Genomic DNA, 19307 nt, shown 5'->3' with positions numbered 1-19307 from the left:
ACAAAATATCTTCATTCTGTTATTTCCCACCAGGTACATTTTCCTGACTCTACAAGGGACATACGGGAAGTCTCCAATCCTAAGAGCTCAGAAAATTGACAAACTCCCTGTGGACAAAAGAGAGCTGGAAATCCAGAGCTGGAGAAGCCACCAGAGGCCTGCCACCATCCCTGGAGAGGCCCAGCCCACCAACCGTCTGGGGTCACCTGCCTCAGATCAGAGCTTCAGAAGCAGCACCCCAAAGAACTTGAGCCCTGCCAAGCGGAGGTATGAGGAGGACTGGGTACTGCCTGGAGAGAGATGCAGCAGAGACCACACAAGGGATGACTCATACTCAGCGGACTCCTGGGCTAAATTCTCATCTGGGGAGCACCTGCTCTTGGAGCCTAGTAGGATGGTGGCATCCGGCGCCTACTCAAGTGGACAGACTAACTCGAACCGGCCCTTCAGCCGGGGTGGCCACCGCCGATCCCAGAGCTCACTGACCATATGAGGGGCCTACAGACATCTGTACACACTCAGAGGAGGCCACCTGATCAGTGGCTTAATTAACCGTGACTCTTCCTCCTCAAGGAGGAAAGAATGTGCCAGTCTTACTCTCTTCTCCCCACCCTTAGAGGACATACTGGCCCCAAGGGGGTTAACAAAAAAGAACTGGAAATCAGTCAACCTCTAGTTTTCTCCTGCTGCCAGGCAGCACATCTTGTAAATGGTTTTTTATAAGGAGGTAATATTTCTATTGCATTGAGCTTTTTCATTCTTTAGCCCGGAGAGATTCTCTGACCCTCTGGATAATGACAGCCTACAACCCAATGCAACTGGGTTGCATCAGATTTCAAGATGCCAAGAAGTGTCTTGACTAACTGACCTCTCAAGATCTGGAGGTTTCTGGCCTTCTCAAACCATCACCTCATCCCTTAGTGCCAAGAATTCAAGTTTCAGAAGAATCTCATACACACAAGAGCCTCATCTCAAGAGTATTGCAGGAATGGTCATGTCAGGGTTAACACCTCTTCCATTCTCAGAGTTGGGTCTGCTCTAGGCCAAAGAAAAGGACATCTGAAGATTAAAACCAGATTTGAACTCAGAGCCACAGACACTTCCAAAGGTGTTAAGGCCACAGCTAGCGTAAGAGCAGAAAGAAAACCAACATGTGAAAGTGAAGAGGTACACCGGTAACCCCATGCTTCAGCTAATAGGCCACATGTCCCACAGTCTGGGGAATCTACCAAGAGGACATAGGCAACACTCTTCTTTAAGATATTTATTTTATTTATTTTTAAATAAAAGTATAAATATCCCCAAGTTCTCCAAAGTCTGCCTTACACCATTTCCCTTTAAGGAAAAACCTATGTTAGTACCTATTGTTGCTAACCAAAAGAAATCCAAAAAGAATTTTCCTTTTACCAAAAGGTGAAAAGAGCATTCAGCATTCGTTTTGCAGCCATTGGTTAGAGGTAGTGGTTAGAGGTACAGGCTACCTCTACCCAAGCATTCAGTGGCGCTGCCAACCTCCTTCCCTGGGAACTGCACAGCACCTCAGAATCAAACCGCCATAGCTTTGAACTCTATCTGAGCATCTGTGCCTTATCTCAATGTATTTTGTACATCTGTTAGCAAGATGTATCCTAAGGTAACTGCTTCATTGTTTATACCATTTCAGCTTATGAAATTTTTCATAGAAACACTCTGCTTTCAGGCTGCAGGGAAAAACTGTACCCATCCGCATTCTGCTCTCAGAAAAGGCAAACTCCAAGATCAAACTTTTGCACAGCTGCACCCAGAATAGACAACCCAGATGACAGAGCAACTCTGAGCCCAAACAACAGCATCTGAAAGAGTAGAACCAATGTTAAACCCCATTCATCCAGAACATCACAGGCTTCAGCTGAATAAGGGAGAGCCAGAGGAAGTCTCACTTCACAGGAAAAAGAAGAATTACATAGATGACTTGTATGGAAAACAGTGTTGGAATAAAAGAATGGATGATAGGATTCTAATGCATTGTCAAGAGAAGGGAGCTCTACAATGGGCAAGCATAGCCCAGCCTTTTAAGGTGAATACCCGCCTTAAGGTGGTACGTAGATACTGAGCAAAAAGTATTGATACAAGGGTGGAAACAATTGTGGCAAGTCACAGCCACCCCACAGATTGACATCACTTGAATAACTTCTTAGGAAAAGCACCCAAAAAGAGCTCAACAATCAAGCCAACAGATGGCAGAGTGAGCTGGTCTCCTGGCCATCTTGATGGCAAACCTTAACTGGAAGGGCCATTTGGGGAATCATCCTGAGTCAATATACCGGATCTCTCTCACTGACTTTGCCACATAATGGTGCCAGCACTGGCCAGCTGGTGGGACTTCAGGGGAATCCTTCATGAAGACGGCTTGAGGAGGAGCAGGTGAATGTATCAGGCAAAGCAGTAATAATATAAATTGTCCCAAATGAGGGGACTGAGCCAAAGCTTGGATCTCAGGGTCCTTCCTTTTCCTTTATGATTCCTGTCTACTCCTGAAAGCCAGATGAGACAGGTGGGACATTTCAGAAAAGAACAGAGTAGTGGGAAGAGCACTGGCCTCAGGAAATGGAGATGGGAGCCTTTTCTCTGCCCGTATTCTCTAGGAGCCAGGAGCATTGCCTTAGCATGCCTCCCCTGCCCTGCCTCCTAGACTCAGCATAAGGATTAAGCAAAAATTACATGGGGTTGTTCAAACCCTTTGAAAGCTGTCACATCCTTGATAATAACACAGGGATTTTTATTTGAGAGCTAAGAGGAAGCAAAATCATGGAGAAAATTTGAGAAAATATCACCTGTACATAAATGCCAAAGCACACCTTGCATTCTCATCCTGCTCTCTTTCCTGTGTGATCAAGCATCCCAGTTTGCCTGGGCTTTTCCCAGTTTTAGCACTGAAAGCCCCACAGCCTGGGAAATTCCTCAGTCCTGGGCCAACCAGGCCAACTGGTCACCTACTCTTACCCTTTTTTGTGAAGCAAACCAACTGTGTCCATCCAAGTGCCATCTTAGGGAAAAAGGTTATAACAACTCTTTCTCTGTAACATAATGCTAATGATTGTAATTAATACATTTTTATACATTCATGACCTTTTACAGATTGACTGGGAATATATTATGCTTTATTAAAAGAAAAAAAATGGGAAACCATGTTTATCATTGCCTACAGTCTGAGTACTACTGCCCCTCCATCTTTCTTGACATCCACTCATTCATCCATCCATTTATTGATCCAATAAACTTCTGTTAAGCCCCTACTAGATGCCTGACAATGCGCTTGGGGTTGTAAGAAACCCATCTCTTTCTTAAAGAAGCCCATATCCTTGTTGGACATAGGGTATCAGGAAGATAATTGATCCAACAGAGACTGACACAAACCTAAACAGCTGTAAGAATTAGAAGCAGCATACACAATCTCTCCCCTCTCTCTCTGAATCTCCAACCTGTATAGTCTCCTCTTCCTGGAAGCCTGACACCAACCTCAAACTCATACTGATTAGGCGCCTCTTTTCACCCACTCATTCAACAAACACTAAGTGAGTTCCCCCTGTACACAGCAGGGTGGTGGGTAGCAAGCATACAGGCCCAGCCCCTGCCTTCAAGGGATTTAGTCTAGAAGGGGACCCAGACAATATTCAAGGAATCAATAAATGTGATAATGACACACAATTAAATGAAACAAGAATGGAAATGATGGGAGGCAGGAGGTTCTCGGGGTAACCAGAGAAGGCTTTTTCAAGGAGGAGACCCTAACCATGAAAACAAGGTACAGGGAAGGACCATTCTAAATGGAGATACTTAAGTATGAAAGCCCTGAAAAAGGCACAGTTTGATATATAATAAAGGAGGAGGAAGGAGAAGAAGGAAGAGGGAGAAGAGGAGGAGAAAGAAAAGAAAGGAGGTCACTGGGACTAGAACTCAAAAAGCAAGAGGAAGTGCCCCATGATGTTGTTGATGGTAACAACTGTATTCACTTATTGTGTCCTAGGCGCAGATCTAAGTTCATATTATCATGTAAACCTCACTGCAACCCTTCAACGTAGATACAGCAGTCCCCCCTTACTCAAGGGGGTTATATTCTAAGACCTGCAGTAGATGCCTGAAACCACATATAACAGTGAAATATAAATATATATTTATAAAAAATATATATATATAAAACATAAATACACACACACACACTTCCCTGGTGGCTCAGCTGGTAAAGGATCCGCCTGCAATGCGGGAGACCTGGGTTCAATCCTGGGTTGGGAAGATCCCCTGGAGAAGGGAAAGGCTACCCACTCCAGTATTCTGGCCTGGAGAATTCCATGGACTGTATAGTCCATGGGGTCACAAAGAGTCGGACACGGCTGAGTGACTTTCAGTTTCACTTTATACATACACACATACACAATGTTTTTACCTATACACACTTATCTATGATAAAATGTATAAATTAGGTTCAATAAGAGAATATCCAAATTGCTGGCATCACTACTGGTGTGTGCTGGAGCCATTATTAAGTAAAGTAAGGGTGACTTTGGTCACAAGCACTGTGATACTGGGACCAGCAGTGGGGTTGCATATGCCATGTGGGCACACTGGACAAAGAGATGATTCATGTCACAGTGGGAAGGTATAAGATTTCATCAAACCACTCACAAAAGCATGCAATTTAAAACTTATAAGTTATTTCTAGAATTTTCTAGTATTTTGGACCAAGATTGACCACAGGTAACTGAAACTATGGACAGGAAAATCATGGATAAGGAGAGACTACTGCGCTGTTCTCTCCTATTTCAATCAGCTTCTGCAACATAACAAACCACCCCAAAACTGACGCACATACTCACGATGCTGCAAGGGGGCAATTTGGCCTGGGTGGCTGGCGTCTCCTTCCACACTGCCTCTCATCCTCAGTGGCATCAGCCAGCCTTGTTGCATGGCAACAATGTCCTGAAAGAACAGAAACCGCAAAGAACTTGGCTCAGAACTCAGCAGAGTAGTTGGAAAGATCACCCAGCAGAACTTTCCAGTCTGCACAGAGAGCCCCCAGAAGAAACCAGTCACACAGGAGTGAATTCTTCCAGGTAGCCAGCAAACCGATCCCCAAGGCATCTGGGATGGGTTCCCTGGATGAAGGAGACGGGACTGGGATCTGGGGTGGCCCTCCAGGCAGGCAGGCCTCACGAGGGCCTTAGGAGAGGAGAGCGCTCAGCCAGGACTCCAGGCTGCCCACACTGGAGGATTCAAACATTTTCAGATAGAAGCTAGATGGGAGCCTTTCTGTTCCAAGGTGTGCTGGTGCCACCTAGCATCTAGCATTGGCAGAGGCACCGCTGCATTCCTCCTGCAGCCACAGCAGGGATAACAGGACCTGGGGGAGCCAAGCCGGAAGTCAGAGGACAGGCCTACCACTCCAGCTCTGCCCACAGTTTCTGCTGTGACTCTGGACAAAGCTTCCCCAAGTTTCAACCTCAAAGTGAGGTTCACTCAGATTCCCCAAACACTCAGGACAGGAACTGGACTGGTTCCAACATCCTGTGATTCTAAAAACTATTTGGGGGATGCTGGTTACAGTAAGGGAAGGACCCCTGGTAAATCAATTTACTACTGGTGAAGTTGTTTGAGTCTTGTGCATGTGCAACACACACACACACACACACACACACACACACACACACACACACACACACACGAAGATACCACCAGGAGGCAGTCTGTGATCTTCTCTGATGCAATCCCAGGGCTTGGCACATGGCAGAGCCCAGTAATATGGTAACTCTTGCTGTTGAGGAAAATCATAGATGGGGACTGGTCTCGGGGTGAGTGTAGAAGGCAGGAAGGCAGCAACCATTTGGGAAGATAATGGACACCCTAAGCCCCACTGAGGCCCCAGGTTGCCTTTCTCAGATAAGTAGGTACTAAAGAATTGCAAACACCCAAGGAAGCGGCAGGGCAGCCACCATTTCAGCTGTCAGGAGGGAGCCCGAGGCAGGACACCTCTCCTCATCACTGTCAGCTCACTCCAAGTGCTAACGGATGGACAAAAAGGAGCTTCACTCTCCAGTAACCTCCATCAGTACCTCCATGCTTCTCCATAAACACAACTGCTTACTATATAAATAAAACACCCAGACAAGCTCCAGTACCATGCACACCACTGCCCCTATGCCCCTCCTCTGCCCACATTTCAACAGCCCCCAGCTCTCCCCTGACTCGCAGGCTACAAGAGGAGCCAGCTCCTCGCAGGTCAGGCTTGGGGAAAGGTGGTCTCAGGCATGTGAGGGATGCTGACCTGGGAGGCACCAGGGAGGCACCTCGGAGCCTTCTTCAGATCACGGTGCAACAAAGGGAGACTGCCTGACAGACACTTGACTCAACTTTGAGGAAAAGTGATTTTTCTTCCGTGTCATGAGCCCTTCCTATCCGAACTCACCTATGTTCCCACACGATGAGGTGGGAGAGATTCCTGTAGATGCAGATGACAAAACTCAGATGATTGATAAGTGGCTCTCCCCAGGGTCACCCCATAATCTGGAGTTAGAACAGAGACTGGAATTGGGGTTTCCTGACACTCCCCAAGGAGAACTCTTCAACCAATAGCAAGAGATTAACTGGCAGTCCTTTCCAGAACTGCTTGGACATTTAAAAAAGAGAAGATTAACCCTAAAGGGTAAAATTTAAAAATATCAGACCATATAGCTGGTGAGCCAGCCTAGATCTGTCTGACTATGGAATCAATCCAGAACTCTTCATATCACCCCATTTGTGAAAGGGCTGCCTGGGGGTGAAGGATGGGCCTCTTCCAGTGAGAAGTCACCTCTGAGTTCTCTGGTCCTCAGAAGCAGAAACAGGATTCTGAAGCCCCACCAACTGCAGCTTCTGAGCCTCAAATCTTGCCTTTAAGAGAACTCACATTCTCCTCCCCGTCCCCCTCTACACACACACAAAGCATCATTTGTCCCTTTTACTGGATGCAAAAGACAAAAATGTAAAGAGAAGGGCACATTTGCTTTCCCCATTTATAACAGATTAGCAGGACTTCCCTTGTGGTCCAGTGGTTAAGAATCTGCCTTCTACTGCAGGGGATGAGGGTTCAACCCCTGGTTGGGGGAACTAAGATACCACATGCCTCGGGGCAACTAAGCCTACATACCACAACTACTGAGCTTGCACGGAGAAGCCTGCAACGCCACAACTGTGCCCTGGAGCCTGCATGCCATGTGCCGCAACGGAAGAGCCCACACGCCGCAATGAGGATCCCACGCGCCACAGCTAAGGCCCAATGCAGCAAATACATACATAAATATTTACAAAGACTATCAGGAAGACTTAGCTTTCAAGAAGAGAGTACAGGGAACTTAATGCTTGCTAGGTTTCTAGCAAAGTTGTCCTCTTTTTAAAGAGCACGGAACCAGAGAGGGATACAAGGCCGAAAGAAGAAACGTGAACTTGCTAGAGGTTGAGAGTCACCTCTGCCACCCTCAATTGGCCCTGGTGGCTAGAGGACAGTGATTAGAAGATCTGTTCCATGTTGAAAATGGAACCTCTGGGGTACCCGTGTACCCTCAAAGGGTGATTTACCAAATGGGTCCATGGTGCCCTTCCAAGCAGGCCCTCAGGTCACCCTCCTAGCCTCACCATCCATCAACTGGCTCAGGATAAACTGGAGGATGTCATTCAGACCACAGTATTAATGAACATCATGACCTAATGTGAGATCCCATCTTGTTAATTCATCTATTTTAACAACAGTTTGGGGTTAAAACAGAAGAAGCAACAGACACAGGAGTTCTTCATGCAGGGTGGTAAGGCACAGGGGGAGATGAATACCTTTGGCCAAGAGGCTCTTTCTTTAAAAGACCCTTAACATCAACCCTTGCCTACACATCAGACTGCTCTTGTACAATAGGACAAATGGAATGTATACCCTTTTTTTTGTTCTCTGCAGATAACAAATTGGCTTTCTTGTCCCATTTTAAAGATGGATAAACTGAGGCTCTCCCCAAAGTCAACAGGCAATTATGTGGCCAAGAGCCAAGACTCAAACCCAAGATGCCCAATTCCAGGGCCCAAAATGTTAACCTCTAGGCTACATTCCTTCTACAACCCACTGAAAAAGCCCTGAATAAATTTAGAGACAAGAGATCTGGTTCCCAAAACTACAAGTTTCTTACTGGGAAACTTTTTTTCCCTCTTATTCTCTGTGTATGAAATAAAGAGGTTGGCCAGGAGATTTCTCAGGTCTTTACGTATTTCCAAATTGGTGATTCTCTTCTGGAAGAACATGTACTCATTTGACTCCTAAATGCCCTTGAAGCTTTCACTCAAGCTATCAATAAGAAATCTTTTTTTGAGTTGATGTGTTTGAAACCAGGCCAATCAGCTCTTCAAAAGGATAATTAAAGGGCTTCCCTTGGAGCTCAGTGGTAAGGAATCCACTTGCCAAAGTAGGGACTTGGGTTTGATCCCTAGTCCAGGAAGACCCCACATGCCTCAGAGCAACTAAGCCCATGCACCACAACTACTGAGCCTGTGTTCTGGAACCTGGGAGTGTAATGACTGAAGCCCACAAGACTAGAGACGGTGTTCCACAACAAAAGAAGCCACGGCAATGAGAAGACTGAGCACCTCAACTAGAGAAAATGTCCACACAGCAGTGAAGACCCAGCACAGGCAAAACTAAATAAATAAACAAACTTATTTTTAAAGAATGGATTGAAAACCTGCTGACTAGCTGCTGCCACATCACTTCAGTCGTGTCTGACTCTGTGCGACCCCATGGACTGCAGCCTACCAGGCTTCTCTATCCATGGGATTCTCTAGGCAAGAACACTGGAGTGGGTTGCCATTTCCTTCTCCAATGCATAAAAGTGGAAAGTGAAAATGAAGTCACTCAGTTGTGTCTGATTCTTAGCGACCCCATGGACTGCAGCCCACCAGGCTCCTCCATCCATGGGATTTTCCGGGCAACAGTACTGGAGTGGGGTGCCATTGCCTTCTCCCAGCTAAGTATTAGCAAACCACAAACATATTTGGAAGGTAGGGACAGGGAAAGTAAGCAGGTGGCAGGGAAGGAATCTAAAGGATAAGATACTAAAGCCTTTGACTGTGTGGATCACAACAAACGGGAAAATTCTGAAAAAGATGGGAATTCCAGACAATCTGGCCTACCTCCTGAGAAACCTGTATTCACATCAAGAAGCAACAGCTAGAACCAGACATGGAACAATGGACTGGTTCAAAATTGGGAAAGGAGTACATCAAGGCTGTATATTGTCACCCTGCTTATTCAACTTATATGCAGAGTACATCATGCAAAATGCCAGGCTGGATGAAGCACAAGCTGGAATCAAGATTGCTGGGAGAAATATCAACAACATCAGATATACAGATGATACCACCCTTATGGCAGAAAGAACTAAAAAGGCTCTTGATGAAGAGGAGAGTGAAAAAGCTGGCTTAAAACCACTCAGCATTCAAAAAACTAAGATCATGGCATCCAGTGTCATCATTTCATGGCAAATAGATAGGGAAACAATGGAAACAGTGAATGACTTTATTTTCTTGGGCTCCAAAATCACTGCAGATGGTGACTGCAGCCATGAAATTAAAATACATTTGCTCCTTGGAAGAAAAGCTATGACGAATCTAGATAGCAAATTAAAAAACAGAGGCATTACTTTGCCAACAAAGGTTCATATAGTCAAAGCTATGGTTTTTCCAGTAGTCATGTACAAATGTGAGAGTTTGACCATAAAGAAGGCTGAGTGTTGAAGAATTTATTCTTTTGAACTGTGGTGTTGAAGAAGGCTCTTGAAAGTCCCTTGGACTGTAAGGAGATCAAACCAGTCAATCCTGAGAAAAATCAGTCCTGAATATTCATTGGAAGGACTGATGCTGAAGCTGAAGCTCCAATACTTTGGCCACCTGATGCAAAGAGCTGACTCATTGGAAAAGACCCTGATGGTGGGAAAGATCGAAGGCAGGAAGAGAAGGGGATGACAGAGGATGAGATGGTTGGATGGCACCACCAACTCCATGGACATGAGTTTGAGCAAGCTCTGGGAGATGGTGAAGGACAGGGAAGCCTGTCATGCCGCAGTCCATGGGGTCACAAAGAGTCAGACACAACTGAGCAACTGAACAACAAAGGAGATAAGAAAGAGCCGTGTGCTCGATTTATGCCCCAACTCCTGAATCAGGCGTTCACTGTGCCTCCATTGCGTGCCCATGACCTTCCTCACCAAGCTCAGAGCCTGTGACTGAGGCAAACAGGTTTCTTGCCATCCTAAACAACCTCTGTGCCTTTGATCAGGCCACATTCTCTACCTAGAGCACCTGCTCAAAACGCATAGTTCAAATTCAGATCTCTCAACCACTTCTTCCATAAAGATTTCCCTAGTCATGGGACTTTCAAATCTCTTTGCAGACCACTTACAGAACTCAATACAGACTCACCTCTAGGTTCTCATGGGTTTTCTTTTTTCTTTTTCTAATCATTCCCGACAGATTATCCGAGCCTGATATCACAGGTCATGAAGGATTCAACTTTAGGTCATTCTAGGGTCAGTGACAGTAGCAGACTAGCTCATAAGAATGTTCTACCTTCTAATCCTGACTGTAAATCTAGGATGCAGAGAGAGAGGGAGTATTTCTTCTGCCTCTCCCATGCCATGACATCTCTGTCTTGTCTTCCCACTCTTGCCCCCACTATAGGCAAAGACCAGAGGATGACACAAAGGTCAAAGTGCCAGACAAATCAGTGGTTCTTGAGGGCCTATGTCCTAAAGGAGATACAGTCTCTCTCTTGCATTTCCTCCTTCCATGAGGTCAGCCAGCACACTAAATTGAGGCTCATCTCATGGAGTAAGCCAACCTCTCATTTGTTCCATTTTCTTTCTCCTACTTTGGCTCATGGGGTTCAGTTATAAATAAGTTATCCTTGTTCCCATCCTGCTAATGCTCCTTGTGGCACTAGACTAGGACAAGAGAGTGAGGGAATTGGGAAGTGGAGGCCCACAAAGAGCAGAAGCGATTGCCCACGTGGGGTGCAGGCATTCCTGATTTCTATGTCCATTATGCCAAAATACCCAACTTAATTTGTATTTTTATCCCCATTTTGTAGATAAACAAACTGAGGCTCAGAAAAGTTAAGCCATCTCCCCAAAGATGCACTGTTAACAAGAGACAGAACTAAGTATTCCAAACCCAGATCAGATTCCCAGTACACTGTAATTAATAACCAAGATAGCCTGGTCTCTGGGAATGTGACATGCAAGGCATATGATTTTCCAGAATACTCCTGTCTCACAAACTCCCTCGGAGTCTCAGGTTGTACCTCCAGCTACTTAAACTTTCCAGCCTCCTCCCCTTCCAGTTCCTCCACAGGCACCCCATCCAAACACTGACACAGAGCATAGGAGAAGAACTGGCTGCCACGCTGACACTGGCCCCGCTCTAATTATAGCTCAAACAGCCTGCACCAAGCCTGTAGACAAACCGCACCAGAGGCACATCAATCTCTGCCCTAGCTGGCTCCCACCATGGGCGCGTTCACACTATTGTGCACAAAGGGGCCTGCCTGAACCCCTGATGTGGGAGGAGTGCACCCAGCCCCGTCTCACTGCTTATTTTTAATTAGAAGTTCCATTAAAACCACTACAGCAATGAGGGGCACCCCAGGCTACACACTTCAGAACAATTAGCACACCCCTTGGGTGGCTAAAATAGCCTCAGCCCTGGTCCAGGCAACGTAATTGCACCAAAACATACAGCCTACCAGGAGGCTCCCAATTGAAGTGGAAAGAAACAATTAGCTACACAATCTATGGGGCAGTTAGAGCTGTAGGAAATTCTTCAGGATACATAATTTAAAAGTTTACCTAGGTGGGATGAGATATATGGACATTATCTATTGCCTATGGCTCAGTCAGCAAACCTCTATCCCCCATGCCATTAATGCTGTGTGTGTTGGGGTGGAAGCAAACAGGAGGCTAAGACACCTGGTGCATTAAAGGGATCTGTTATATTGGGTTGGCCAAAAAGTTCATTTGGGTTTTTCTGTAACATCCTATGGAAGAACTTGAATAAATTTTTGGCTAACCCAATAATTCCATGTCTGGTTCATCCTGGACCCAAACATCCCATCCCTGGAATGTGGGGAATAATCAGTGGGGCAAAGAGGTTATAGAGCCCCCACCTACATTGCTGCCACTTCCAGAATCCCCAAGTCACTAATTAAAACCTACCCCTAAGATAGCTCCTGGCTGAGTCATCCTGGTGAGTCTAAGGAATAAAGAAAATGAGCAAATGAGAAGACCAGAAAGACCTTTCTGAACACCAGGAGAGCTACAGAAAACCACCAGAGGCTCCCTGGCCTCTGTGTGAAGCCACACTTGGATTCCATAGCCAGAAGCATCTCGTCTGCATTGCACCTTCCTTGGGCCGGCACTGCTGCTATAATTAATATTCAACTGGCATTTCCACGGCACACTCAAAGCCTGTTCTCTCAGCCTTTTCAAATCCAATTCAGACCAAAGTCATTTTTGTTTTTGCATTTCAGTTTGGGCGGCAGTGATAGGATTCCCGCTTATGGTTTATTAGCATTTATTGAACAGCCAAGGAGCCCTGCATGAGAGCAGTTGTCACTAGGTCTCTGACTCCCAAACTAAAATTAACAAGCCAGCAGGACACCAATTCTGGGGCAGGAAGGAGGCCATTTCTGTGAGAATTATTATTTATGATTTTTTCATGCAAAACTATGGATGCAGTGGAGACTTCTGAGGCTTTGAAAAAAGGGGCAGTCAGACTAATAGAAGGCAGCCACTGTTTGATCACTCACTTGAAAGTCTCTACAATCACCCTCCAGGCTTCATCATTTGTGGATCTAAAGGCAGCAGTAAAGTATAAGGAGGACTTGATTCGAGTCCTGAACTAATCCTCTACACGACCTTCTGCAAATTATTCCCCCTCTCAGGGACTCAGCCTCTTACATTCAAGAGGAGAGTTAAATGGGATCAAGCACGGTCAGTCCATCTCCCTAGGGAGATGTGGTCAGGATGGGGACGGCAGATTCCCTCGCCTGCATTACCCACAGCAGCTATCCTTCTACCTGATTCATGTGGCAGGCTCTGCCCCAAGATTCTGTTGAAAGAAAATTCTTCTTTTTGATCTGTAGACTACAAATTTGAAGCTACTAGGTGATACCTAAAATCCTCCGTAGCTGTGGAGCCTATGAAGTAGGAAGAACTGAAATGGTGTAAGGAAACTGCCACACTAGAATAGAGCAGCTGTATGTTTTGAGTGATGAAAGAGCCATGAGGGCCAAGGAAAGGGATCAACATGGCACCCCAGAGAAGCAGAGAAAACACCCAGAGATGATATTAATGACTGTAGATACAGAAACTCAGAGCGCAGGGGAGCTGAGAACTGATTTGAGAGATGTGCAGGTGTTCTTTAATAACTAAGATAGCTCAGCATCATTCTATGGCAGATTTCCTGGGCAGATAGAAGGCCCCCTGATCTGGGCTGACAAGTCCAGACTAATAAGACTTTCTACCCCTTCTCTCTTGAACGGGTGCATTGCTCACACATGCAAGCTTTGAAAATAGGGAAAGTGTCAGCTGCTTGACTGAAAATCTTCTAAAGACAAAAATCTGAAACCTAAAAGAAATCTCTATGGGTCCTCCAGGATGGAAACAAATGATTCTGGTTAATGAAAGCCTGAAAGACCCACATAACCAACGACAACAGACAGTTGTTTAACTTTTGAAACATAAAAAGAGAATCAAGTCAACCTCCAATTAAATGAGATGGATTGATATATATATCTCCACTTTCTCCTCAATTCCCACTAGAATATGAGTTAAGAGAGTAGAAAGGTATAAATCCTCAAGAACAAATCAAAAGGGAGAGAAATAAAGCCAAAGAAAAGTCAACAAAACTTAAGAAAATGGAAAAGAAATAAAGGAAGCGTAACTGGATTACATTTCACTTTCTTCTTTCTGCTAAGGACCTGCAGGGTGAGAAACCAACATGAATCCAGGCAGTACCTACCAATAGCTCTCAGAGGCTTGGGAATCAGAAGCACCAAGTAACTCTGAAAATGGGGGTCCACAGAGTAGAGCTGGAAAAAAGGTGTTGCAAAGTCTGAGCCAGGTCCCCTCCCCCAACCAGTGCAGACATGGAACTTCCATTCCCCAAACCAGGCAGGAGTTGAAATTAAGATTCTGCAAGAGGTAACATGAGCAGAGAACAGGCTGAGAACAAAGTCCTCCCTGATCAAAAGTTAAGGCTCTTAGCTCTTAGAATATGGGCTCCAAAACCAAGCGCGAGATCAGAGAACTCTTTTTTTTTGGAAAGCTGATTAGTCCAAGAGAAGAGATTCTTCAGTTACTACCTGAAAAGAAACCAGGCAGATGACAGAAACCAGAAATCAACAGATGACTTGGTAAAGATGATGTGGGGGATATATATACATCTGATCCTTTGTGGCCCCATGGACTGTAGCCTACCAGGTTCCTGTGTCCATAGAATTTTCCAGGCAAGAATACTAGAATGGGTTGCCACTTCCTACTCCAGGGATCTTCCTGACCCAGGAATCAAACCTGTGTCTCTAGTGTCTATTGCATTGGCAAGCGGATTCTTCATCTGCTTTATCCACCACCTGGGAAGCCCCATACACATACACACACCCACAATGTAATGCTACTCAGCCATAAAAAAAGAACAAAAATTTGTCATTTGCAGCAGTGTGGATGGATTTGGAGGGCATCACGCTGACAAAGGTCCGTATAGTCAAAGCTATGGTTTTTCCAGTAGTCAGGTATGGATATGAGAGTTGGACCATAATGAAGGCTGACCACCAAAGAATTGATGGTTTCAAACTGTGGTGCTGGATAAGACTCTTGAGAGTCCCTGGGACTGCAAGGAGATCAAACCAGTCAATCCTGAAGGAAATCAACCCTGTCATTGGAAGGACTAACGCTGATGCTGAAGGTCCAAGAGTTGACTCATTGGAAAAGATCATGATGCTGGGAAAGATTGAGGGCAGAAGGAGAAGGGGCTGAGAGAGGGATGAGATTGTGGTATGGCATCACCAACTCAATGGACATGAGTTTGAGAAAACTCCAGGAAATAGAGAAGAACAGGGAAACCTGGTATGCTGCAGTCCATGGGGTCACAAAGAGCTGGATACAACTGAGCGACTGAACAGCATGCTACGTGAAGTAAGTCAGAGGAAGACAAACACTATGTGATATCACTTCTATGTGGAATCTAAAAGACACAACAAACTAGTAAATCGAGCAAAAAAAGCAGAAGACTCACAGATATAGAGAACACACTACTGGATACCAGCGGGGAGAAATGGCAGGGGGGTGGGGGGAGGAACAGAGGGGGTTAGAAAGTACCAACTGTTGGGTGTAAGACAGGCTCAAGGATCTAGGTACAGCACAGAGAATATAATAACTGTAAATGGAAAGTAACTTTTAAAATTTTATAAAATAACTTAATTTTTTTTAAAAAGACATGCAGGTCATAATGTTAAAAGCCCACTGTGTTTAAGACCCACTGTTTCCCTAGTGAGTCATAACCCAACCCCTTTCTATTTGGAATTCCACCACCACTACCAGCTGGATTCCACCAGGAATATGGTAAATGGAGACCTTAATTGAGTCTACCCCCATTTCATTGACAGGGGAGGATGAGGGAAACCAGTAACACACCTTATTATGCTAGGTTTTGCTGAGTGTAGCTGTACAAGTTTGCCTGGAAAATCCCATGGACAGAGGGGCCTGGTAGGCTGCAGTCCATGGGGTCTCGAAGAGTCGGACATGACTGAGACACTTCACTTTCACTTTTCACTTTCATGCCTTGGAGAAGGAAATGGCAACCCACTCCAGTGTTCTTGCCTGGAGAATCCAAGAGACAGGGGAGCCTGGTGGGCTACCATTTATGGGGTCGCACAGAGTCAGACACGACTGAAGCGACTTAGCAGCAGCAGCAGCAGCTGTGCAAGTACAGGGTGAGGGTGAAATGGCAGAGTAAGAGTTTTGTTTTGTTTTGTTTTAATATTGGAGATTTGTGATTTAAAAAAAGGTACAAAAGGTAGTTTGCAAGGAAGAATTACTCTAGAGAGAAGAACAAGATGTATAAAGGTATGTCTCTCTTCTAATTGCCAAGGAGAGTCTTCAGTTAAATGTCACTTCTCCTGGACACTCCCTGGAGCTGTATCTACTTGGGAGATGGACCAAACTTCCATGTCCTTCCTCAAAGGGGCATCAGGAAAGAAGAGAGGCTGCCATATCCAAAATACCCAGTTATTTGTCTGTTTCCCACCAGCATGTCTTAGTTGAGAATTGCTCATTTTTAAAATGCTCAGGGACTTCCCCAGTCATCCAGTGGCTGATAGTCCATGCTCTCCAAACAGGGGACATGAATTTGATCCTTCAGATCAGATCAGATCAGTCATTCAGTCGTGCCCGACTCTTTGCGACCCCATGAATTGCAGCACGCCAGGCCTCCCTGTCCATCACCAACTCCCGGAGTTCACTGAGACTCACGTCCATCGAGTTGGTGATGCCATCCAGCCATCTCATCCTCTGTCGTCCCCTTCTCCTCTTGCCCCCAATCCCTCCCAGCATTCTGGAGTTATTTCTCCACTGATCTCCAGTAGCATATTGGGCACCTACTGACCTGGGGAGTTTCTCTTTCAGTATTTGGGAACTAGAACTCACATGCCGCAGCTGAGAGTTTGCATGCCACAACTAAAAATCTTACATGTCACAACAAAGACTGGAGATCCTGCATGCAACAATTAAGACCTGGCACAGCCAAATAGACAAATAGATTTAAATGGTCAAAATGACTACCTTCCCACAAATGAAACCACTTGCCAATAAACACCATGGACACACAAGTGCCTTTGCATGCAGTGTAACAACTCCTTGTGGTATTCTATGAGGAGAAAATTTTACCCCTTTTCTTGCATTTTAAATTAGGACTAGGCAACAAATGTTTGTGAGGATGTGGAGAAAAGGGAACTCTCACTGGTGAAAATGTAAATTGGCAGAGCCAGCAATTCCCTGGTGGCTTAGTGGTAAAGAATCCACTTTCCAATGCAGGAGACTTGGGTTTGATCCCTGGTCCAGGAAGATCCCACACTCCATGGGGTGCCGGGGTCCAGCCCTGGTGGATCCAGGGAATTCGAAGGGGAGAGGGCATAGGCGATCAGGAAACAACAGCTTATTTAAATGTTAATTAAAGACATAAAGAGTGGTTAAATAAGGATAGCTCAGTGAGAAAATTTAGTGGAGAAAAGAGGCTGAATAATTCAGCCAGAAGGTGAGAGAAAGAACGACAAGGGGAGACCAAGTTTCGGTGAACAAGGCCTGAACTTTATTTTCCAAAGTAGTTTTATACCTTAAGTTATGCATGAAGGATAATGGGGGAAGGGGTAGAGTCATGCAGTAAGCCAGGCTTTCTTCCTGCAAACTTATCATATGCAAAAGTTTAGGTGATTTGCATCATCTTCTGGCCCAGAGGCCTGTTAACATTTTAAGACCCTTTCTTCAGAAAACTTATTTTTCTCTAAAGGTGATTAGTCAGGCGCCACCCTCCAAAAGCATTAGATAAAGCTGCCTTCCTACAGAGCAAAGGTGTGGTGGGCTATAACAAGAAAAAGAATTAACTCAAGGGTCCAAGGTTACAAACATTAAAGCTACTACTTACACCAATTATATTAATCAATACACTGCCAGGGACACAGCAGGTAAGGGATATGGAGACTTAGCAGCAAACATTGGCCCAACAAGTGAAAAACCCTTCACCAATACAATTTCTAATCAATCTTCTAACTGCTCAAAGGAATCTGTATTTAGACAGTTTAGAACATCTCCTGCCTCTCACAGTTGGGAGGCTCTGAGCAATCACATGTGGCCGGAAAAACCTATTCAGGCAGGCTAGAGGACTTCCAAAGGAGTTTGTAGGTTGAAACACTATCACACCCAGGAACTTTATTAACTGGAGCTGTAAGTTAACTCTTTTTTTTTTTCAGAGAGAGGTAGTAGGGGACAGCCCCCAGTAAAGTCAGAGGTGTAGGTGAAGAGCACAAAGCAGAAAGTAGGCAGACTCTGGTTTTGGGGGTAGATGCTCGAGAATTTCCAGGGGGACTCCTGAGGCTCGATCCCGCCTTTATGTATGCTGAGCCTCCTTCCTCATGACTTTTGCCACAGGCGGAGCTCCTGCTCCCAGCAATGGGGCAACTAAATTCATGCACCACAACAACTGAGCCTGTGCTCTAGAGCCCAGGAGCCTCAAATACTGAGCCCCCTGTGCAACTACGGAAGCCCGTGAGTCCCAGAGCCCATGCTTTGCAACAAGAGAAGCCACTGCAATGACAAGCCGACAAAACTAGAGAGTAGCCCCCACTCTCTGCAACTAGAGAAAGCCCATGGAGCAACCAAGACCCAGCACAGCTGAAAATAAATACATAAAATTATGGGGGGGGGGGAAATTGGCACAGCCACAGTGGAAAACAGTAGGGAGATTTCTCAACAAACTAAAAATAGCATTACCATCAGTTCATTTCATTCGCTCTGCTGCTGCTGCTGCTGCTAAGTCGCTTCAGTCGTGTCCGACTCTGTGCGACCCCATAGACGGCAGCCCACCAGGCTCCACCATCCCTGGGATTCTCCAGACAAGAACACTGGAGTGGGTTGCCATTTCCTTCTCCAATGCATGGAAGTGAAAAGTGAAAGTGAAGTCATTCAGTCATGTCCAACTCTTTGCGACCCCATGGACTGCAGCATGCCAGGATTTCCTGTCCATCACCAGCTCCTGAAGCTTGCTCAAACTCATGAGTCAGTGACGCCATCCAACCATCCCCATGAACAGCACTACCATATGACACAGCAATTTCTTTCCAGGATATATATCCAAAAAAATAAACATTAATTTGAAAAGATATATGCACTCCAATGTTCATAGCAGTACTATTTACAATAGTCAAAATAAGGAAGCAACCTAAATGTCGACTGACAGAGGAATGAATAAAGAAGATATAGTAAACCTGAAGAAAAAGACCAAAGCAGAAGGCATAACTTTCCCAGACTTCACACAATACTACAAAGCTATACTAATGAAAACAGTGTGGTATGGCCACAAAAACAGACATGTGGATCTATGAAACAGAATATAGAGTGCAAAAATAAACCTGCACACCTGGAGCCAATTAATCTTTAACAAAGGAGATGAAAATATATAATGGGGTTAAGACAGTTGCTTCAGTAAGTGGTGTTGGA

The 19307-nt window shown here is 45.3% G+C and overlaps 1 protein-coding gene and 1 long non-coding RNA gene across 5 annotated transcripts in view; one reads left to right on the top strand and one right to left on the bottom strand.

The window, feature by feature from the left end:
* ATP10B (ATPase phospholipid transporting 10B (putative)) overlaps positions 1-3275 on the top strand; it is a 389291-nt gene extending 386016 nt beyond the window's left edge. For all 4 annotated transcript variants that reach the window (XM_070793948.1, XM_019965354.2, XM_070793949.1 and 1 more), the window contains one exon: positions 34-3275. In XM_070793948.1, the coding sequence (XP_070650049.1) occupies positions 34-493 (460 nt within the window). In that variant the 3' untranslated portion in view covers positions 494-3275. The remainder of the gene's footprint in view (positions 1-33) is intronic.
* LOC139184217 (uncharacterized) overlaps positions 1-19307 on the bottom strand; it is a 181977-nt gene that overhangs the window by 30411 nt on the left and 132259 nt on the right. Inside the window, exon 2 of the long non-coding RNA XR_011567786.1 lies at positions 4854-4956. This is a non-coding gene — a long non-coding RNA (uncharacterized lncRNA). The remainder of the gene's footprint in view (positions 1-4853; positions 4957-19307) is intronic.

The sequence above is a fragment of the Bos indicus genome, chromosome 7, assembly GCF_029378745.1.
Source record: "Bos indicus isolate NIAB-ARS_2022 breed Sahiwal x Tharparkar chromosome 7, NIAB-ARS_B.indTharparkar_mat_pri_1.0, whole genome shotgun sequence".
In the NCBI taxonomy this organism is placed as follows: Eukaryota; Metazoa; Chordata; class Mammalia; order Artiodactyla; family Bovidae; genus Bos; species Bos indicus.
This window is presented reverse-complemented; position numbering and strand designations above follow the sequence as displayed.